The sequence below is a fragment of the Pseudophryne corroboree genome, chromosome 10 (assembly GCF_028390025.1).
Source record: "Pseudophryne corroboree isolate aPseCor3 chromosome 10, aPseCor3.hap2, whole genome shotgun sequence".
Taxonomy (NCBI): domain Eukaryota; kingdom Metazoa; phylum Chordata; class Amphibia; order Anura; family Myobatrachidae; genus Pseudophryne; species Pseudophryne corroboree.
The window spans coordinates 3,414,516-3,438,175 of NC_086453.1; the positions used below are offsets into that span (position 1 = coordinate 3,414,516).

General features: G+C 48.5%; 1 protein-coding gene across 1 annotated transcript in view; it reads right to left on the bottom strand.

The window, feature by feature from the left end:
- LOC134966871 (guanylate cyclase activator 2B-like) overlaps positions 1-16,809 on the bottom strand; it is a 51,553-nt gene extending 34,744 nt beyond the window's left edge. The window contains exon 1 of the mRNA XM_063943911.1: positions 16,656-16,809. Within this exon, the coding sequence (XP_063799981.1) occupies positions 16,656-16,721 (66 nt within the window). The 5' untranslated portion in view covers positions 16,722-16,809. The remainder of the gene's footprint in view (positions 1-16,655) is intronic.
- Between the last annotated feature and the right edge of the window lie 6,851 nt (positions 16,810-23,660).

Here is a 23,660-nt window from a genome sequence, read left to right on the forward strand (position 1 = left end):
GTGCTGTAACATCCGGGCTTGTGCATTACTCTGCCTCTCTGTATGTACTGTAACATCCGGGCTAGTGCATTACTCTGTCTCTCTGTATGTGCTGTAACATCCGGGCTAGTGCATTACTCTGTCTCTCTGTATGTACTGTAACATCCGGGCTAGTGCATTACTCTGTCTCTCTGTATGTACTGTAACATCCGGGCTAGTGCATTACTCTGTCTCTATGTATGTACTGTAACATCCGGGCTAGTGATGAGCGGGTTCGGTTTCTCGGAAACCGAACCCCCCCGAACTTCACGCTTTTTACACGGGTCCGAGGCAGACTCGGATCTTCCCGCCCTGCTCGGTTAACCCGAGCGCGCCCGAACGTCATCATCCCGCTGTCGGATTCTCGCGAGGCTCGGATTCTATCGCGAGACTCGGATTCTATATAAGGAGCCGCGCGTCGCCGCCATTTTCACACGTGCATTGAGATTGATAGGGAGAGGACGTGGCTGGCGTCCTCTCCGTTTAGAGTAGACTAGAGAGTAGTAGAGACACTTGATTTACTAATTTTGGGGAGCATATTAGGAGTACTACTTGCTGATAGTGTGACCAGTGACCACCAGTTTAATTAATCCGTTCTCTGCCTGAAAAAAAACGATACACAGTGTGACACAGTCACATACCATATCTGTGCTCAGCCTCAGTGTGCCCTCAGTGTGCTGCATCATCTATGTAATACTGTATATCTGACTGTGCTGAGTGCTCACTGCTCACACAGCTTAATTGTGGGGGAGACTGGGGAGCAGTTATAGCAGGAGTACATATTTTAACAGTGCACACTTTTGCTGCCAGAGTGCCACTGCCAGTGTGACTGACCAGTGACCACTGACCACCAGTATATTGTGATTGTCTGCCTGAAAAAGTTAAACACTCGTCGTGTGGTGTTTTTATTCTATAAACGCATTCTGCTGACAGTGTCCAGCAGGTCCGTCATTATATAATATATACCTGTCCGGCTGCAGTAGTGATATATATATATTTTTTATATCATTATCATCCAGTCTATATTAGCACTGCAGCAGACGCAGTACGGTAGTCCACGGCTGTAGCTACCTCTGTGTCGGCAGTCGCTCGTCCATCCATAATTGTATACCACCTACCCGTGGTGTTTTTTTTTTTCTATCTTCTTGATACTAGTAGCTTACTTTAGGAGTCTGCAGTGCTGAGCTGACAGTGTCCAGCAGGTCCGTCATTATATAATATATACCTGTCCGGCTGTAGTAGTGGTATATATATATTTTTTATATCATTATCATCCAGTCTATATTAGCAGCAGACGCAGTACGGTAGTCCACGGCTGTAGCTACCTCTGTGTCGGCAGTCGCTCGTCCATCCATAATTGTATACCACCTACCCATGGTGTTTTTTTTTTTTCTATCTTCTTGATACTAGTAGCTTACTTTAGGAGTCTGCAGTGCTGAGCTGACAGTGTCCAGCAGGTCCGTCATTATATAATATATACCTGTCCGGCTGCAGTAGTGATATATATATATTTTATATCTCATTATCATCCAGTCTATATTAGCAGCAGACGCAGTACGGTAGTCCACGGCTGTAGCTACCTCTGTGTCGGCAGTCGCTCGTCCATCCATAATTGTATACCACCTACCCGTGGTGTTTTTTTTTTCTTTCTATCTTCTTGATACTAGTAGCTTACTTTAGGAGTCTGCAGTGCTGAGCTGACAGTGTCCAGCAGGTCCGTCATTATATAATATATACCTGTCAGGCCGCAGTAGTGATATATATATATTTTATATCTCATTATCATCCAGTCTATATTAGCAGCAGACGCAGTACGGTAGTCCACGGCTGTAGCTACCTCTGTGTCGGCAGTCGCTCGTCCATCCATAATTGTATACCACCTACCTGTGTTTTTTTTTTTTCTCTATCTTCTTGATACTACTAGTAGCTTACTTTAGGAGTCTGCAGTGCTGAGCTGACAGTGTCCAGCAGGTCCGTCATTATATAATATATACCTGTCCGGCTGCAGTAGTGATATATATATATTTTATATCTCATTATCATCCAGTCTATATTAGCAGCAGACGCAGTACGGTAGTCCACGGCTGTAGCTACCTCTGTGTCGGCAGTCGCTCGTCCATCCATAATTGTATACCACCTACCCGTGGTGTTTTTTTTTTCTTTCTATCTTCTTGATACTAGTAGCTTACTTTAGGAGTCTGCAGTGCTGAGCTGACAGTGTCCAGCAGGTCCGTCATTATATAATATATACCTGTCCGGCTGCAGTAGTGATATATACATATTTCATATCTCATTATCATCCAGTCTATATTAGCAGCAGACGCAGTACGGTAGTCCACGGCTGTAGCTACCTCTGTGTCGGCAGTCGCTCGTCCATCCATAATTGTATACCACCTACCTGTGGTGGTTTTTTTTTTTCTATCTTCTTGATACTACTAGTAGCTTACTTTAGGAGTCTGCAGTGCTGAGCTGACAGTGTCCAGCAGGTCCGTCATTATATAATATATACCTGTCCGGCTGCAGTAGTGATATATATATATATTTTTTATATCATTATCATCCAGCAGTACGGTAGTCCGCGGCTGTAGCTACCTCTGTGTCGGCAGTCGCTCGTCCATCCATAAGTATACTAGTATCCATCCATCTCCATTGTTTACCTGAGGTGCCTTTTAGTTGTGCCTATTAAAATATGGAGAACAAAAATGTTGAGGTTCCAAAAATAGGGAAAGATCAAGATCGACTTCCACCTCGTGCTGAAGCTGCTGCCACTAGTCATGGCCGAGACGATGAAATGCCAGCAACGTCGTCTGCCAAGGCCGATGCCCAATGTCATAGTACAGAGCATGTAAAATCCAAAACACCAAATATCAGTAAAAAAAGGACTCAAAAATCTAAAATAAAATTGTCGGAGGAGAAGCGTAAACTTGCCAATATGCCATTTACCACACGGAGTGGCAAGGAACGGCTGAGGCCCTGGCCTATGTTCATGGCTAGTGGTTCAGCTTCACATGAGGATGGAAGCACTCAGCCTCTCGCTAGAAAAATGAAAAGACTCAAGCTGGCAAAAGCACAGCAAAGAACTGTGCGTTCTTCGAAATCACAAATCCACAAGGAGAGTCCAATTGTGTCGTTTGCGATGCCTGACCTTCCCAACACTGGACGTGAAGAGCATGCGCCTTCCACCATTTGCACGCCCCCTGCAAGTGCTGGAAGGAGCACCCGCAGTCCAGTTCCTGATAGTCAGATTGAAGATGTCAGTGTTGAAGTACACCAGGATGAGGAGGATATGGGTGTTGCTGGCGCTGGGGAGGAAATTGACCAGGAGGATTCTGATGGTGAGGTGGTTTGTTTAAGTCAGGCACCCGGGGAGACACCTGTTGTCCGTGGGAGGAATAGGGCCGTTGACATGCCTGGTGAAAATACCAAAAAAATCAGCTCTTCGGTGTGGAAGTATTTCACCAGAAATGCGGACAACATTTGTCAAGCCGTGTGTTGCCTTTGTCAAGCTGTAATAAGTAGGGGTAAGGACGTTAACCACCTCGGAACATCCTCCCTTATACGTCACCTGCAGCGCATTCATCATAAGTCAGTGACAAGTTCAAAAACTTTGGGCGACAGTGGAAGCAGTCCACTGACCAGTAAATCCCTTCCTCTTGTAACCAAGCTCACGCAAACCACCCCACCAACTCCCTCAGTGTCAATTTCCTCCTTCCCCAGGAATGCCAATAGTCCTGCAGGCCATGTCACTGGCAATTATGACGAGTCCTCTCCTGCCTGGGATTCCTCCGATGCATCCTTGCGTGTAACGCCTACTGCTGCTGGCGCTGCTGTTGTTGCTGCTGGGAGTCGATGGTCATCCCAGAGGGGAAGTCGTACTCGTAAGACCACTTTTACTACTTCCACCAAGCAATTGACTGTCCAACAGTCCTTTGCGAGGAAGATGAAATATCACAGCAGTCATCCTGCTGCAAAGCGGATAACTGAGGCCTTGGCATCCTGGGCGGTGAGAAACGTGGTTCCGGTATCCATCATTACTGCAGAGGCAACTAGAGACTTGTTGGAGGTACTGTGTCCCCGGTACCAAATACCATCTAGGTTCCATTTCTCTAGGCAGGCGATACCGAAAATGTACACAGACCTCAGAAAAAGACTCACCAGTGTCCTAAAAAATGCAGTTGTACCCAATGTCCACTTAACCACGGACATGTGGACAAGTGGAGCAGGGCAGGCTCAGGACTATATGACTGTGACAGCCCACTGGGTAGATGTATGGACTCCCGCCGCAAGAACAGCAGCGGCGGCACCAGTAGCAGCATCTCGCAAACGCCAACTCTTTCCTAGGCAGGCTACGCTTTGTATCACCGCTTTCCAGAATACGCACACAGCTAAAAACCTCTTACGGCAACTGAGGAAGATCATCGCAGAATGGCTTACCCCAATTGGACTCTCCTGTGGATTTGTGGCATCGGACAACGCCAGCAATATTGTGTGTGCATTAAATCTGGGCAAATTCCAGCACGTCCCATGTTTTGCACATACCTTGAATTTGGTGGTGCAGAATTATTTAAAAAACGAGAGGGGCGTGCAAGAGATGCTGTCGGTGGCCAGAAGAATTGCGGGACACTTTCGGCGTACAGGCACCACGTACAAAAGACTGGAGCACCACCAAAAACGCCTGAACCTGCCCTGCCATCATCTGAAGCAAGAAGTGGTAACGAGGTGGAATTCAACCCTCTATATGCTTCAGAGGTTGGAGGAGCAGCAAAAGGCCATTCAAGCCTATACAACTGAGCACGATATAGGAGGTGGAATGCACCTGTCTCAAGCGCAGTGGAGAATGATTTCAACATTGTGCAAGGTTCTGCAACCTTTTGAACTTGCCACACGTGAAGTCAGTTCAGACACTGCCAGCCTGAGTCAGGTCATTCCCCTCATCAGGCTTTTGCAGAAGAAGCTGGAGACATTGAAGGAGTTGCTAACACAGAGCGATTCCGCTAGGCATGTGGGACTTGTGGATGGAGCCCTTAATTCGCTTAACAAGGATTCACGGGTGGTCAATCTGTTGAAATCAGAGCACTACATTTTGGCCACAGTGCTCGATCCTAGATTTAAAACCTACCTTGGATCTCTCTTTCCGGCAGACACAAGTCTGCTTGGGTTCAAAGAACTGCTGGTGACAAAATTGTCAAGTCAAGCGGAACGCGACCTGTCAACATCTCCTCCTTCACATTCTCCCGCAACTGGGGGTGCGAGGAAAAGGCTCAGAATTCCGAGCCCACCCGCTGGCGGTGATGCAGGGCAGTCTGGAGCGACTGCTGATGCTGACATCTGGTCCGGACTGAAGGACCTGACAACGATTACGGACATGTCGTCTACTGTCACTGCATATGATTCTCTCCCCATTGAAAGAATGGTGGAGGATTATATGAGTGACCGCATCCAAGTAGGCACGTCAGACAGTCCGTACTTATACTGGCAGGAAAAAGAGGCAATTTGGAGGCCCTTGCACAAACTGGCTTTATTCTACCTAAGTTGCCCTCCCAGGCTCCCACAAGTGTGTACTCCGAAAGAGTGTTTAGTGCCGCCGCTCACCTTGTCAGCAATCGGCGTACGAGGTTACATCCAGAAAATGTGGAGAAGATGATGTTCATTAAAATGAATTATAATCAATTCCTCCGTGGAGACATTCACCAGCAGCAATTGCCTCCACAAAGTACACAGGGAGCTGAGATGGTGGATTCCAGTGGGGACGAATTGATAATCTGTGAGGAGGGGGATGTACACGGTGATATATCGGAGGATGATGATGAGGTGGACATCTTGCCTCTGTAGAGCCAGTTTGTGCAAGGAGAGATTAATTGCTTCTTTTTTGGTGGGGGTCCAAACCAACCCGTCATTTCAGTCACAGTCGTGTGGCAGACCCTGTCACTGAAATGATGGGTTGGTTAAAGTGTGCATGTCCTGTTTATACAACATAAGGGTGGGTGGGAGGGCCCAAGGACAAGTCCATCTTGCACCTCTTTTTTCTTTCATTTTTCTTTGCGTCATGTGCTGTTTGGGGGGTGTTTTTTGGAAGGGCCATCCTGCGTGACACTGCAGTGCCACTCCTAGATGGGCCAGGTGTTTGTGTCGGCCACTAGGGTCGCTTAGCTTACTCACACAGCTACCTCATTGCGCCTCTTTTTTTCTTTGCGTCATGTGCTGTTTGGGGAGTGTTTTTTGGAAGGGCCATCCTGCGTGACACTGCAGTGCCACTCCTAGATGGGCCAGGTGTTTGTGTCGGCCACTAGGGTCGCTTAGCTTACTCACACAGCTACCTCATTGCGCCTCTTTTTTTCTTTGCGTCATGTGCTGTTTGGGGAGTGTTTTTTGGAAGGGCCATCCTGCGTGACACTGCAGTGCCACTCCTAGATGGGCCAGGTGTTTGTGTCGGCCACTAGGGTCGCTTAGCTTACTCACACAGCTACCTCATTGCGCCTCTTTTTTTCTTTGCGTCATGTGCTGTTTGGGGAGTGTTTTTTGGAAGGGCCATCCTGCGTGACACTGCAGTGCCACTCCTAGATGGGCCAGGTGTTTGTGTCGGCCACTAGGGTCGCTTAGCTTACTCACACAGCTACCTCATTGCGCCTCTTTTTTTCTTTGCATCATGTGCTGTTTGGGGACTATTTTTTTGAAGTGCCATTCTGCCTGACACTGCAGTGCCACTCCTAGATGGGCCAGGTGTTTGTGTCGGCCACTTGGGTCGCTTAGCTTAGCCATCCAGCGACCTCGGTGCAAATTTTAGGACTAAAAATAATATTGTGAGGTGTGAGGTGTTCAGAATAGACTGAAAATGAGTGGAAATTATGGTTATTGAGGTTAATAATACTTTGGGATCAAAATGACCCCCAAATTCTATGATTTAAGCTGTTTTTTAGGGTTTTTTGAAAAAAAACACCCGAATCCAAAACACACCCGAATCCGACAAAAAAAATTCGGTGAGGTTTTGCCAAAACGCGTTCGAACCCAAAACACGGCCGCGGAACCGAACCCAAAACCAAAACACAAAACCCGAAAAATTTCCGGTGCTCATCACTAATCCGGGCTACTGCATTACTCTGTCTCTCTGTATGTACTGTAACATCTGGGCTAGTGCATTACTCTGTCTCTCTGTATGTACTGTAACATCCGGGCTAGTGCATTACTCTGTCTCTCTGTATGTACTGTAACATCCGGGCTAGTGCATTACTCTGTCTCTCTGTATGTACTGTAACATCCGGGCTAGTGCTGGCATTACTCTGTCTCTCTGTATGTACTGTAACATCTGGGCTAGTGCATTACTCTGTCTCTCTGTATGTACTGTAACATCCGGCCTAGTGCATTACTCTGCCTCTCTGTATGTACTGTAACATCTGGGCTAGTGCATTACTCTGTCTCTCTGTATGTACTGTAACATCCGGGCTAGTGCATTACTCTGTCTCTCTGTATGTACTGTAACATCCGGGTATAGTGCATTACTCTTCCTCTCTGTATGTACTGTAACATCCGGGTATAGTGCATTACTCTTCCTCTCTGTATGTACTGTAACATCCGGGCTAGTGCATTACTCTGCCTCTCTGTATGTACTGTAACATCCGGCTAGTGCTGGCGTTACTCAGTCTCTCTGTATGTACTGTAACATCCGGCTAGTGCTGGCGTTACTCTGTCTCTCTGTATGTACTGTAACATCCGGCTAGTGCTGGCGTTACTCTGTCTCTCTGTATGTACTGTAACAACCGGGCTAGTGCATTACTCTGTCTCTCTGTATGTACTGTAACATCTGGGCTAGTGCTGCCGTTACTCTGAGTCTCTGTATGTACTGTAACATCCGGGCTAGTGCTGGCATTACTCTGCCTCTCTGTATGTACTGTAACATCCGGGCTAGTGCTGCCGTTACTCTGTCTCTCTATATGTACTGTAACATCCGGGCTAGTGCATTACTCTGCCTCTCTTTATGTACTGTAACATCCGGCTAGTGCTGCCGTTACTCTGTCTCCCTGTATGTACTGTAACATCCGGGCTAGTGCTGGCATTACTCTGTCTCTCTGTATGTACTGTAACATCCGGGTATAGTGCATTACTCTGCCTCTCTGTATGTACTGTAACATCCGGGCTAGTGCATTACTCTGCCTCACTGTATGTACTGTAACATCCGGCTAGTGCTGGCGTTACTCAGTCTCTCTGTATATACTGTAACATCCGGCTAGTGCTGGCGTTACTCAGTCTCTCTGTATATACTGTAACATCCGGCTAGTGCTGGCATTACTCTGCCTCTCTGTATGTACTGTAACATCCGGGCTAGTGCATTACTCTGCCTCTCTGTATGTACTGTAACATCCAGGCTAGTGCATTACTCTGCCTCTCTGTATGTACTGTAACATCCGGGCTAGTGCATTACTCTGCCTCTCTGTATGTACTGTAACATCCGGGCTAGTGCTGCCGTTACTCTGCCTCTCTGTATGTACTGTAACATCCGGGCTAGTGCTGGCATTACTCTGTCTCTCTGTATGTACTATAACATCCGGGCTTGTGCATTACTCTGCCTCTCTGTATGTACTGTAACATCCGGGCTAGTGCTGCCGTTACTTTGTCTCTCTGTATGTACTGTAACATCCGGGCTAGTGCATTACTCTGCTTCTCTGTATGTACTGTAACATCTGGGCTAGTGCTGGCATTACTCTGCCTCTCTGTATGTACTGTAACATCCGGGCTAGTGCATTACTCTGTCTCTCTGTATGTACTGTAACATCCGGGCTAGTGCATTACTCTGTCTCTCTGTATGTACTGTAACATCCGGGCTAGTGCATTACTCTGTCTCTCTGTATGTACTGTAACATCCGGGCTAGTGCATTACTCTGTCTCTCTTTATGTACTGTAACATCCGGGCTAGTGCATTACTCTGCCTCTCTGTATGTACTGTAACATCTGGGCTAGTGCATTACTCTGTCTCTCTGTATGTACTGTAAAATCCGGCCTAGTGCATTACTCTGCCTCTCTATATGTACTGTAACATCTGGGCTAGTGCATTACTCTGTCTCTCTGTATGTACTGTAACATCTGGGCTAGTGCTGGCATTACTCTGCCTCTCTGTATGTACTGTAACATCCGGGCTAGTGCATTACTCTGCCTCTCTGTATGTACTGTATTACCTGGGCTAGTGCTGGTGTTACTCTGCCTCTCTGTATGTACTGTAACATCTGGGCTAGTGCTGGCATTACTCTGTCTCTCTGTATGTACGGTAACATCCGGGCTAGTGCATTACTCTGCCTCTCTTTATGTACTGTAACATCCGGCTAGTGCTGCCGTTACTCTGTCTCCCTGTATGTACTGTAACATCCGGGCTAGTGCTGGCATTACTCTGTCTCTCTGTATGTACTGTAACATCCGGGTATAGTGCATTACTCTGCCTCCCTGTATGTACTGTAACATCCGGGCTAGTGCATTACTCTGCCTCACTGTATGTACTGTAACATCCGGCTAGTGCTGGCGTTACTCAGTCTCTCTGTATATACTGTAACATCCGGCTAGTGCTGGCGTTACTCAGTCTCTCTGTATATACTGTAACATCCGGCTAGTGCTGGCATTACTCTGCCTCTCTGTATGTACTGTAACATCCGGGCTAGTGCATTACTCTGCCTCTCTGTATGTACTGTAACATCCAGGCTAGTGCATTACTCTACCTCTCTGTATGTACTGTAACATCCGGGCTAGTGCATTACTCTGCCTCTCTGTATGTACTGTAACATCCGGGCTAGTGCTGCCGTTACTCTGCCTCTCTGTATGTACTGTAACATCCGGGCTAGTGCTGGCATTACTCTGTCTCTCTGTATGTACTATAACATCCGGGCTTGTGCATTACTCTGCCTCTCTGTATGTACTGTAACATCCGGGCTAGTGCTGCCGTTACTTTGTCTCTCTGTATGTACTGTAACATCCGGGCTAGTGCATTACTCTGCTTCTCTGTATGTACTGTAACATCTGGGCTAGTGCTGGCATTACTCTGCCTCTCTGTATGTACTGTAACATCCGGGCTAGTGCATTACTCTGTCTCTCTGTATGTACTGTAACATCCGGGCTAGTGCATTACTCTGTCTCTCTGTATGTACTGTAACATCCGGGCTAGTGCATTACTCTGTCTCTCTGTATGTACTGTAACATCCGGGCTAGTGCATTACTCTGTCTCTCTTTATGTACTGTAACATCCGGGCTAGTGCATTACTCTGCCTCTCTGTATGTACTGTAACATCTGGGCTAGTGCATTACTCTGTCTCTCTGTATGTACTGTAAAATCCGGCCTAGTGCATTACTCTGCCTCTCTATATGTACTGTAACATCTGGGCTAGTGCATTACTCTGTCTCTCTGTATGTACTGTAACATCTGGGCTAGTGCTGGCATTACTCTGCCTCTCTGTATGTACTGTAACATCCGGGCTAGTGCATTACTCTGCCTCTCTGTATGTACTGTATTACCTGGGCTAGTGCTGGTGTTACTCTGCCTCTCTGTATGTACTGTAACATCTGGGCTAGTGCTGGCATTACTCTGTCTCTCTGTATGTACGGTAACATCCGGGCTAGTGCATTACTCTGCCTCTCTGTATGTACTGTAACATCTGGGCTAGTGCTGGCATTACTCTGTCTCTCTGTATGTACTGTAACATCCGGGCTACTGCATTACTCTGCCTCTCTGTATGTACTGTAACATCTGGGCTAGTGCATTACTCTGTCTCTCTGTATGTACTGTATCATCCGGGCTAGTGCATTACTCTGCCTCTCTGTATGTACTGTAACATCTGGGCTAGTGCTGGCATTACTCTGCCTCTCTGTATGTACTGTAATATCCGGGCTAGTGCATTACTCTGCCTCTCTGTATGTACTGTATTACCTGGGCTAGTGCTGGCATTACTCTGTCTCTCTGTATATACTGTAACATCCGGGCTAGTGCATTACTCTGTCTCTCTGTATGTACTGTAACATCCGGCTAGTGCTGGCGTTACTCTGTCTCTCTGTATGTACTGTAACATCCGGGCTAGTGCATTACTCTGCATCTCTGTATGTACTGTAACATCCGGCTAGTGCTGGCGTTACTCTGTCTCTCTGTATGTACTGTAACATCTGGGCTAGTGCATTACTCTGTCTCTCTGTATGTACTATAACATCCGGGCTAGTGCGTTACTCTGTCTCTCTATATGTACTGTAATATCCGGGCTAGTGCATTACTCTGTCTCTCTGTATGTACTGTAACATCTGGGCTAGTGCATTACTCTGCCTCTCTGTATGTACTGTAACATCCGGGCTAGTGCATTACTCTGCCTCTCTGTATGTACTGTAACATCCGGGCTAGTGCGTTACTCTGTCTCTCTGTATGTACAGTAACATCCAGGCTAGTGCATTACTCTGCCTCTCTGTATGTACTGTAACATCTGGGCTAGTGCATAACTCTGCCTCTCTGTATGTACTGTAACATCCGGCTAGTGCTGCCGTTACTCTGTCTCTCTGTATGTACTGTAACATCCGGGCTAGTGCTGTCGTTACTCTGTCTCTCTGTACGTACTGTAACATCTGGGCTAGTGCATTACTCTGCCTCTCTGTATGTACTGTAACATCCGGCTAGTGCTGGCGTTACTCTGCCTCTCTGTATGTACTGTAACATCCGGGCTAGTGCATTACTTTGCCTCTCTGTATGTACTGTAACACCTGGGCTAGTGCTGGCATTACTCTGTCTCTCTGTATGTACTGTAACATCCGGCCTAGTGCATTACTCTGCCTCTCTGTATGTACTGTAACATCTGGGCTAGTGCATTACTCTGCCTCTCTGTATGTACTGTAACATCCGGGCTAGTGCATTACTCTGCCTCTCTATATGTGCTGTAACATCCGGGCTAGTGCATTACTCTGTCTCTCTGTATGTACTGTAACATCCGGGCTAGTGCATTACTCTGCCTCTCTGTATGTACTGTAACATCCGGCCTAGTGCTGCCGTTACTCTGTCTCTCTGTATGTACTGTAACATCCGGGCTAGTGCATTACTCTGTCTCTCTGTATGTACTGTAACACCTGGGCTAGTGCTGGCATTACTCTGTCTCTCTGTATGTACTGTAACATCCGGGCTAGTGCATTACTCTGTCTCTCTGTATGTACTGTAACATCCGGGCTAGTGCATTACTCTGCCTCTCTGTATGTACTGTAACATCCGGCCTAGTGCTGCCGTTACTCTGTCTCTCTGTATGTACTGTAACATCCGGGCTAGTGCATTACTCTGTCTCTCTGTATGGACTGTAACATCCGGGCTAGTGCATTACTCTGCCTCTCTGTATGTACTGTAACACCTGGGCTAGTGCTGGCATTACTCTGTCTCTCTGTATGTACTGTAACATCCGGGCTAGTGCATTACTCTGTCTCTCTGTATGTACTGTGACATCCGGGCTAGTGCATTACTCTGCCTCTCTGTATGTACTGTAACATCCGGCCTAGTGCTGCCGTTACTCTGTCTCTCTGTATGTACTGTAACATCCGGGCTAGTGCATTACTCTGTCTCTCTGTATGGACTGTAACATCCGGGCTAGTGCATTACTCTGTCTCTCTGTATGTACTGTAACACCTGGGCTAGTGCTGGCGTTACTCAGTCTCTCTGTATGTACTGTAACATTCGGGCTAGTGCATTACTCTGTCTCTCTGTATGTACTGTAACATCCGGGCTAGTGCATTACTCTGTCTCTCTGTATGTACTGTAACACCTGGGCTAGTGCTGGCATTACTCTGTCTCTCTGTATGTACTATAACATCCGGGCTAGTGCTGCCGTTACTCTGTCTCTCTATATGTACTGTAACATCCGGGCTAGTGCATTACTCTGCCTCTCTGTATGTACTGTAACATCCGGGCTAGTGCATTACTCTGTCTCTCTATATGTACTGTAACATCCGGGCTAGTGCATTACTCTGTCTCTCTGTATGTACTGTAACATCCGGGCTAGTACTGCCGTTACTCTGTCTCTCTATATGTACTGTAACATCTGGGCTAGTGCATTACTCTGTCTCTCTGTATGTGCTGTAACATCTGGGCTAGTGCATTACTCTGCCTCTCTGTATGTACTGTAACATCCGAGCTAGTGCATTACTCTGTCTCTCTGTATGTACTGTAACATCCGGGCTAGTGCATTACTCTGTCTCTCTGTATGTACTGTAACATCCGGGCTAGTGCTGTCATTACTCTGTATCTCTGTATGTACTGTAACATCCGGGCTAGTGCTGGCGTTACTCTGTCTCTCTGTATGTACTGTAACATCTGGGCTAGTGCATTACTCTGCCTCTCTATATGTACTGTAACATCTGGGCTAGTGCATTACTCTGCCTCTCTATATGTACTGTAACATCCGGGCTAGTGCATTACTCTGCCTCTCTGTATGTACTGTAACATCTGGGCTAGTGCATTACTCTGCCTCTCTATATGTACTGTAACATCTGGGCTAGTGCATTACTCTGCCTCTCTGTATGTACTGTAACATCTGGGCTAGTGCATTACTCTGCCTCTCTATATGTACTGTAACATCCGGGCTAGTGCATTACTCTGCCTCTCTGTATGTACTGTAACATCCGGGCTAGTGCATTACTCTGCCTCTCTGTATGTACTGTAACATCCGGGCTAGTGCATTACTCTGTCTCTCTGTATGTACTGTAACATCCGAGCTAGTGCTGGCGTTACTCTGTCTCTCTGTATGTACTGTAACATCTGGGCTAGTGCATTACTCTGCCTCTCTGTATGTACTGTAACATCCGGGCTAGTGCTGCCATTACTCTGTCTCTCTGTATGTACTGTAACATCCGGGCTAGTGCATTACTCTGCCTCTCTATATGTACTGTAACATCTGGGCTAGTGCATTACTCTGCCTCTCTATATGTACTGTAACATCCGGGCTAGTGCATTACTCTGCCTCTCTGTATGTACTGTAACATCTGGGCTAGTGCTGCCATTACTCTGTCTCTCTGTATGTACTGTAACATCCGGGCTAGTGCATTACTCTGTCTCTCTGTATGTACTGTAACATCCGGGCTAGTGCATTACTCTGCCTCTCTGTATGTACTGTAACATCTGGGCTAGTGCTGCCATTACTCTGTCTCTCTGTATGTACTGTAACATCCGGGCTAGTGCATTACTCTGTCTCTCTGTATGTACTGTAACATCCGGGCTAGTGCATTACTCTGCCTCTCTGTATGTACTGTAACATCTGGGCTAGTGCATTACTCTGTCTCTCTGTATGTACTGTAACATCCGGGCTAGTGCATTACTCTGCCTCTCTGTATGTACTGTAACATCTGGGCTAGTGCATTACTCTGCCTCTCTGTATGTACTGTAACATCCGGGCTAGTGCCGGCGTTACTCTGCCTCTCTGTATGTACTGTAACATCTGGGCTAGTGCATTACTCTGTCTCTCTGTATGTACTGTAACATCTGGGCTAGTGCATTACTCTGTCTCTCTCTGTATGTACTGTAACATCTGGGCTAATGCATTACTCTGCCTCTCTGTATGTACTGTAACATCTGGGCTAGTGCATTACTCTGCCTCTCTATATTTACTGTAACATCCGGGCTAGTGCTGGCGTTACTCTGTCTCTCTGTATGTACTGTAACATCCAGGCTAGTGCATTACTCTGCCTCTCTGTATGTACTGTAACATCCGGGCTAGTGCATTACTCTGCCTCTCTGTATGTACTATAACATCTGGGCTAGTGCATTACTCTGTCTCTCTGTATGTACTGTAACATCTGGGCTAGTGCATTACTCTGCCTCTCTATATGTACTGTAACATCCGGGCTAGTGCATTACTCTGTCTCTCTGTATGTACTGTAACATCCGGGCTAGTGCATTACTCTGCCTCTCTGTATGTACTGTAACATCTGGGCTAGTGCTGCCATTACTCTGTCTCTCTATATGTACTGTAACATCTGGGCTAGTGCATTACTCTGCCTCTCTATATGTACTGTAACATCCGGGCTAGTGCATTACTCTGCCTCTCTGTATGTACTGTAACATCCGGGCTAGTGCATTACTCTGCCTCTCTGTATGTACTGTAACATCCGGGCTAGTGCATTACTCTGCCTCTCTGTATGTACTGTAACATCTGGGCTAGTGCATTACTCTGCCTCTCTGTATGTACTGTAACATCCGGGCTAGTGCATTACTCTGCCTCTCTGTATGTACTGTAACATCCGGGCTAGTGCATTACTCTGCCTCTCTGTATGTACTGTAACATCCGGGCTAGTGCATTACTCTGCCTCTCTGTATGTACTGTAACATCTGGGCTATTGCTGCCGTTACTCTGCCTCTCTGTATGTACTGTAACATCCGGGCTAGTGCATTACTCTGTCTCTCTGTATGTACTGTAACATCCAGGCTAGTGCATTACTCTGCCTCTCTGTATGTACTGTAACATCCGGGCTAGTGCATTACTCTGCCTCTCTATATGTACTGTAACATCTGGGCTAGTGCTGCCGTTACTCTGCCTCTCTGTATGTACTGTAACATCGAGGCTAGTGCATTACTCTGCCTCTCTATATGTACTGTAACATCCGGGCTAGTGCATTACTCTGCCTCTCTATATGTACTGTAACATCCGGGCTAGTGCATTACTCTGCCTCTCTGTATGTACTGTAACATCCGGGCTAGTGCATTACTCTGTCTCTCTGTATGTACTATAACATCCGGGCTAGTGCTGCCGTTACTCTGTCTCTCTATATGTACTGTAACATCCGGGCTAGTGCATTACTCTGCCTCTCTGTATGTACTGTAACATCCGGGCTAGTGCTGCCGTTACTCTGTCTCTCTATATGTACTGTAACATCCGGGCTAGTGCATTACTCTGCCTCTCTGTATGTACTGTAACATCCGGGCTAGTGCTGCCGTTACTCTGTCTCTCTATATGTACTGTAACATCCGGGCTAGTGCATTACTCTGCCTCTCTGTATGTACTGTAACATCCGGGCTAGTGCATTACTCTGTCTCTCTGTATGTACTGTAACATCCGGGCTAGTGCATTACTCTGTCTCTCTGTATGTACTATAACATCCGGGCTAGTGCTGCCGTTACTCTGTCTCTCTATATGTACTGTAACATCCGGGCTAGTGCATTACTCTGCCTCTCTGTATGTACTGTAACATCCGGGCTAGTGCATTACTCTGCCTCTCTGTATGTACTGTAACATCCGGGCTAGTGCTGCCATTACTCTGTCTCTCTGTATGTACTGTAACATCCGGGCTAGTGCATTACTCTGCCTCTCTGTATGTACTGTAACATCAGGGCTAGTGCATTACTCTGCCTCTCTGTATGTACTGTAACATCAGGGCTAGTGCTGCCATTACTCTGTCTCTCTGTATGTACTGTAACATCCGGGCTAGTGCTGCCGTTACTCTTCCTCCAGCTGTTTGGTAGGTACATTGTTCCCACCACGTTAGCAGACAAATAACCCTTGCTATACTCACTTATACTGTATATACGTATGTATAATGTGTGACTGTGCACTGTTACCCACCCTCATGCCCTGTATCTCGCTAGCCTATGAGTAATACAGAATAATGAGGGGCTCAGTCTCCCCCAGCCCCGTCCATGTGGCCGTAGAAACACTCACCTGTATCTTTATGGCTGGGGATCCGGGCAGGCAGAGGAGAAAGAACAGCAGGACACAGGACCTCATGGCGGCTGCAGGGAACGCTCCGTAAGATGACCTTGTTCTGGCTCAGTCTATATACAGTCTATACGTACTACTCTGCACTCACCTGCGCTCTTCTTTCCCTGCAAAGTAAAGTGTTACTTATTATAAACTGATTAACCCTTTCATACCTCCGTCATTCCTCTGCTTTACATGGCCTCCAAGCTGCTGCCCTGAGACATAAGGAGGATGAGCCTGATTCTCCAGTGATAAGCGGGCAGAGCATGTCACCGTCACCCCACCGCCCCGTTACTGCAATCTAAGAAAGAGATAGATTGTAATTGTTCAGATAGCAAAGTTCAGTTAGCAGAGCCTCACCCTACTGGGAGATGTACAATCCTTCCTTCTACTGTCCTGGGATCAGCTGATCCCCTTACAGTACTGTCTGTCCTCAGAGAAGCCTTATGGTGGGTCAGCATGTCCTAGATTAGGGGTTCTTCTTATCCTATAGGCTGGCACCCAAACATAAGTCACTTTCCATGCAGTGTGTGCCAGTGGGCTACATCAGCTAGAAAACCAGTGGGACAAATGTACCAGAGTATCAGTAGGCCACATCTAGGGGACAAACAATGAGATGTAACATCCTGAGTATCTGTGGGCTGCATCTAGGAGAGACCTGGAGGGACATAACATCTTGAGTATCTGTGGGCTTCATCTAGGGTAGAACCGGGGGGACATAACATCCTGATTACATGAGGGCCACATCTAGGAGAGACCTGGAGGGACATAACATCTTGAGTATCTATGGTCTGCATCTAGGGTAGAACCGGGGGGACATAACATCCTGAGTATATGAGGGCCATATCTAGGAGAGACCTGGAGGGACATAACATCCTGAGTATCTGAGGGCCACATCTATGGTAGAACTGGGGGGATGTAACATTCTGAGTATATGAGGACCACATCTAGGAGAGACCTGTAGGGACATAACATCTTGAGTATCTGTGGGCTGCATCAAGGGTAGAACCGGGGGGACATAACATCTTGAGTATCTGTGGGCTGCATCTAGGGTAGAACCGGGGGGACATAACATCCTGAGTATATGAGGGACACATCTAGGAGAGACCTGGAGGGACATAACATCCTGAGTATCTGTGGGCTGCATCTAGGGTAGAACCGGGGGGACATAACATCCTGAGTATATTAGGGCCACATCTAAGAGAGACCTGCAGGGACATAACATCCTGAGTATCTGAGGGCCACATCTATGGTAGAATTGGGGGGTTGTAATATCCTGAGTATATGAGGGCCACATCTAGGAGAGACCTGGAGGGACATATCATCTTGAGTATCTGTGGTCTGCATCTAGGGTAGAATCGGGTGGACATAACATCCTGAGTATATGAGGGCCACATCTAAGAGAAACCTGAAGGGACACAACATCCTGAGTATCTAAGGGCCATAACCAGGAGTGAGCTGGAGGGTCATAACATCTGTGGATCTGAGTCTGTGAGCCACATCTGAGGGAGAACTGATGAGACATAACACCCTTAGTATCTGTAGACCACATCTAAGGGAGAACTAAAGGGGCATAACATCCTGAGTATCTGTGGGCCACATTTAGGGGATGACGGTGGGACATAACATGCTGGGTTTCTGTGGGTCACACCTAGGGGAGACCTGGAGTGACCTAACATCCTGAGTATCTGAGGGCCACATCTAGGGTGGAATCGGGGGGATGTGACATCCTGAGTATATGAGGGCCACATCTAGGAGAGACCTGGAGGGACATAACATCCTGAGTATATGAGGGCCACGTCTAGGAGAGACCTGGAGGGACATAACATCCTGAGTATTTGAGGGCCACATCTAGAAGAGACCTGGAGGGACATAGCATCCTGAGGATCTGTGGGCCACATCTAGGTGAGACCTGGAGGGACATAACATCCTGAGGATCTGTGTCAGTGAGCCACATCTGAGGGAGAACTGATGAGACATAACACCATTAGTATCTGTAGACCACATCTAAGGGAGAACTAGAGGGGCATAACATCCTAAATATTAGTGGGCCACATCTAGGGGATAACGGTGGTACATAACATGCTGGGTTTCTGTGGGTCACACCTAAGGGAGACACGATGGAACATGGAGTACAACCGGATTGCCACCCCACTGGAGTGCAACCGGACTGCCACCCGACTGGAGTGCAACCGGAATGACACCCGACTGGAGTGCAACCGGAATGACACCCGACTGGAGTGCAACCGGAATGACACCCGACTGGAGTGCAACCGGAATGACACCCGACTGGAGTGCAACCGGAATGACACCCGACTGGAGTGCAACCGGAATGACACCCGACTGGAGTGCAACCGGACTGACACTCGACTGGAGTGCAACCGGAATGACACCCGACTGGAGTGCAACCGGACTGACACCCGACTGGAGTGCAACGGGACTGACACTGGACTGGAATGAAACCAGACTGACACCGGACTGGAGTGCAACTGGCCTGAAACCGGACTAGAGTACAACCGGAATGGAGCACAACTGGACGAACTGAACTGAAGTGAAACCAGACTGGAACCAGACTTGAGTGCAAAGGTACAAAGTAATGCAGGTACTAAGACAATGGGGGTGAGTCAGACCTGATCGTAGATGTGATAAGTTTATCACATCTATGATCAGTGACACTGACATGCGGGGGGACACCCAGCACAGGGCTGGCCCACCCTGCATGTCAGTCCCTGCCCCGTCGTACAAGTACAAAAGCATCGCACAGTGGCGATGCTTTTGTGCTTCAGGAGTAGCTCCCTGCCAGCGCAGCTCCTGCGCGCTGGCAGGGAGCTACTCATCGCTGCCCAGGTCACAGTGGCCGCGTGTGACGTCACGCAGCCGCTGCGGCCCACCACTCCAACGGTCCGGGCACACCTGCATTGCCCAGACTGTGCCCCCTAAACGGCGGCTAAATGCAGCCGGCCCGCCCCCTCCTGCCCAGTGACCGCTTCTGCCTGTCAATCAGGCAGAGGCGATCATAGGGCTATGACAGCCATCGGCTGTCTGCCATGCGCAGCTCAGACCTAATTGCTGCTGTGACTGATCAGCCCCAATATCTGAAACCTCTTGGACACTTACCTACTAGGCTCACACGCTGAGCTGTGTGACTCTTGGAACTGGCAGATTCTGAAACTCAGGTCTCCTTACTTATACCCCTTGGAGCTTGATGATTGACTTGATGATTGGTGGATAGAGTCACGTGACTCAGGGAGTCTCTGTTGGGCTCAGGAGTGCACGGCTCATGGTCAGGTGATCAGAACCTGTGACATCAGTACTCCAGGTTAGGCTCTGATGTGGATTGAGGCCTAGCAGGCAGGGAAAATACTGAAGCTTAAACACCAGTAAGCAGAGCACTATGGAGAATCAGATGCTGGACAGAGGAATCCTCACACAGGTGACTGATTAGGAATTTACACCGCAGCTTGTGTGCTGAACTGTGAAGCAGGTGCAGGTTTGCAGCGTATACTGGGCTGCAGAGCAGGTGCAGGCTTGCAGGAAATACTGAGGTAAGTCATAGAACATGAGTGATTGTGACGTAAATATACCCATAGGTGGAGCTAGACACGCCCTTGGGGTGGAGCATGGTACACCATCAACGGCGCTCCGTGCAAAGCATTATGGTACCACCTGGAATCTCCCAGAAAGCACACCTCCCAACATGACCCTCTCCAGGAGGACACAATGCTCTGCTCCTGGACTTTTCTCTTACTGTATGATTACCATCACCTGTGCTGTACCCTAATACTGACCCAGTGCTCATACCTATGTCATACCTCCCAACATGACCTCTCCAGGAGGACACAATGCTCTGCTCCTGCTCTTCCCTCTTACTGTATGATTACCATCACCTGTGCTGTACCCTAATACTGACCCAGTGCTCATACCTATGTCAAACCTCCCAACATGACCCTCTCCAGGCGGACACAATGCTCTGCTCCTGCTCTTCCCTCTTACTGTACGATTACTATCACCTGTGATGTACCCTAATACTGACCCAGTGCTCATACCTATGTCATACCTCCCAACATGACCTCTCCAGGAGGACACAATGCTCTGCTCCTGCTCTTCCCTCTTACTGTATGATTACCATCACCTGTGCTGTACCCCAATACTGACCCAGTGCTCATACCTATGTCATACCTCCCAACATGACCTCTCCAGGAGGACACAATGCTCTGCTCCTGCTCTTCCCTCTTACTGTATGATTACCATCACCTGTGCTGTACCCTAATACTGACCCAGTGCTCATACCTATGTCATACCTCCCAACATGACCTCTCCAGGAGGACACAATACTCTGCTCCTGCACTTCCCTCTTACTGTATGATTACCATCACCTGTGCTGTACCCTAATACTGACCCAGTGCTCATACCTATGTCATACCTCCCAACATGACCTCTCCAGGAGGGACACAATGCTCTGCTCCTGCACTTCCCTCTTACTGTATGATTACCATCACCTGTGCTGTACCCTAATACTGCCCCAGTGCTCATACCTATGTCATACCTCCTAACATGACCCTCTCCAGGAGGACACAATGCTCTGCTCCTGCTTTTCCCTCTTACTGTATGATTACCATCACCTGTGCTGTACCCTAATACTGACCCAGTGCTCATACCTATGTCATACCTCCCAACATGACCTCTCCAGGAGGACACAATGCTCTGCTCCTGCTCTTCCCTCTTACTGTATGATTACCATCACCTGTGCTGTACCCTAATACTGACAATACTGACCCAGTGCTCATACCTATGTCATACCTCCCAACATTTCCCTCTCCAGGAGGACACAATGCTCTGCTCCTGCTCTTCCCTCTTACTGTATAATTACCATCACCTGTGCTGTACCCTAATACTGACCCAGTGCTCATACCTATGTCACACCTCCCAACATGACCTCTCCAGGAGGACACAATGCTCTGCTCCTGCACTTCCCTCTTACTGTATGATTACCATCACCTGTGCTGTACCCTAATACTGACCCAGTGCTCATACCTATGTCATACCTCCCAACATGACCTCTCCAGGAGGACACAATGCTCTGCTCCTGCTCTTCCCTCTTACTGTATGATTACCATCACCTGTGCTGTACCCTAATACTGACCCAGTGCTCATACCTATGTCATACCTCCCAACATGACCTCTCCAGGAGGACACAATGCTCTGCTCCTGCTCTTCCCTCTTACTGTATAATTACCATCACCTGTGCTGTACCCTAATACTGACCCAGTGCTCATACCTATGCGCCATGCAATTTAAATACGTGGTTTACGCCTGGGGAGATTACGACGTGACGTCCATCGTGTTCGAGGTGGTTATGACGATTTTTCTTGGGTTTGTGGTTGGGGGTCACCCGGCAGGCCGGTCCGCACAGTGGGGTCCCAGGCCGCAGGCCCCTCGCAGTTGGATCTTCTGTTTTGCGCTCCTTGGTGGGGTGGGGTTTTTTCGCTTATGGCAGGGGCAAGTACACCATAGGCGTCCGCTCCCGTTTTCGTCACTCCTGCGAATTTGCGAGGCCTGTCTCCCGTCCGGTGGCGGTGCCCCAGCCACGAACTGGTAACCTTGGCCGTGGTGACACATCGGGGTTTTAAGTCCGCTCACGCTTTCCCACATCAGGTCCGGCGGAAGGTGGTCGCGGAACCGGCTTGGGGCTCGTGTGGGCCCTATGCCGTTTTTTCCACTCTTCCCGACTTGTGCATCTTCCCCGTGGGGTTGGTGCTCGGGGACCCCGGTCTAGTTCCGCCTTATCCTACATTGGTATTATCTTCATGAGGTTTTCTTTTCATGCTCCATTTCCGAGGCCGGGCGCAGGGTGAGTATCGGTCTTTTAGGGACTCTGCGTTTTGTTTCGGAAATATGGGCCGGGTTCCTCCTTTTGGCTGACTTATGCGTCGGGTCGTGTTTTCCCCTCTTCTCCGGCGCCCCTATCCCCGGCGAGTTTTCGGGCCTCGATTAGGTGCCAGTTTTATGCTGACGGGTGGGTGCCCTGGGTTTTTCTGTCTCATGTGCCTCTTTTGAGCAATTGGGAGGCATTTCGGTTGAAGCTATCCTTCTGTAGGTTGCCAGGTCTTTGTTCGGGGTCCTGGGTGTTCCCCTTGCCCCGGTACGCTGCTTGGGCCCTACCGGTTGCCTGGGTTTTCAGGGGTTGGCGCTGGGTGCAATTGCGGGTTGCTGTCGCCTCCCCGCTGACAAGGTACCGTCACTTTTGGGTTTTAGTAACGACTGCTTAGGGTAACGCGACGTTCGGCTTAAGCGGGTGCAGTCGTTGGCTCCTCCCCTTTTGCGAGCAGGTTTATCCCCATGGGTGGCATAGTTTGCAGGACACCTTCGGGCCGCTGCAGGGTTGGCCAGGTAGCGTCCCGCAGTTTCCCTTCCCGCGAGATCAGAGATGTTCTGGTGGATTTGGTCTTCATTCCTATAGTCTTTTTACGGGGAGGTTTATTGGGCCTCCTCCTCCTTGTTCCCTCCGGTCCCCACAGGTTTTACGACTGTTGCGACATCTGCTTGTCTGCTGGCGGCGCGGTTTTCCCATCGCGCTCCCGGAGTCGTACTGGGTTTGCAGATGCTTTGTCTCATTTTAGGTTTTATAAGTGCCGTGCGTGGGTTCCGGGTGTGCGACATAGGGTTTCTCATGCCCGTCTTCTGTCGGGCAGATTGTACAGGCGGGTTGGCTACTCGGACTAGGCATGCGTTGGCTCCTTCCTCGTTGGGGACGTCTGCTGCGTCCTGGTGTTTTTCAGTAGGTTGGATACAACGGGTGTGTCCCTAGTAGACGGTTCATGGTTTTCGTGTTCGAGCATTCTCTGGGAGGTAGGTCCTAGGCGGCCAGGTATCCTGCCCTTGCGGGCGTTTCCTTCCGTTCTAGGCTGCGCGGACTGGTGGACCCCGCCTGGTCTTTCTTCCCTTTCGTTAGCGCGTTAGGGTTGG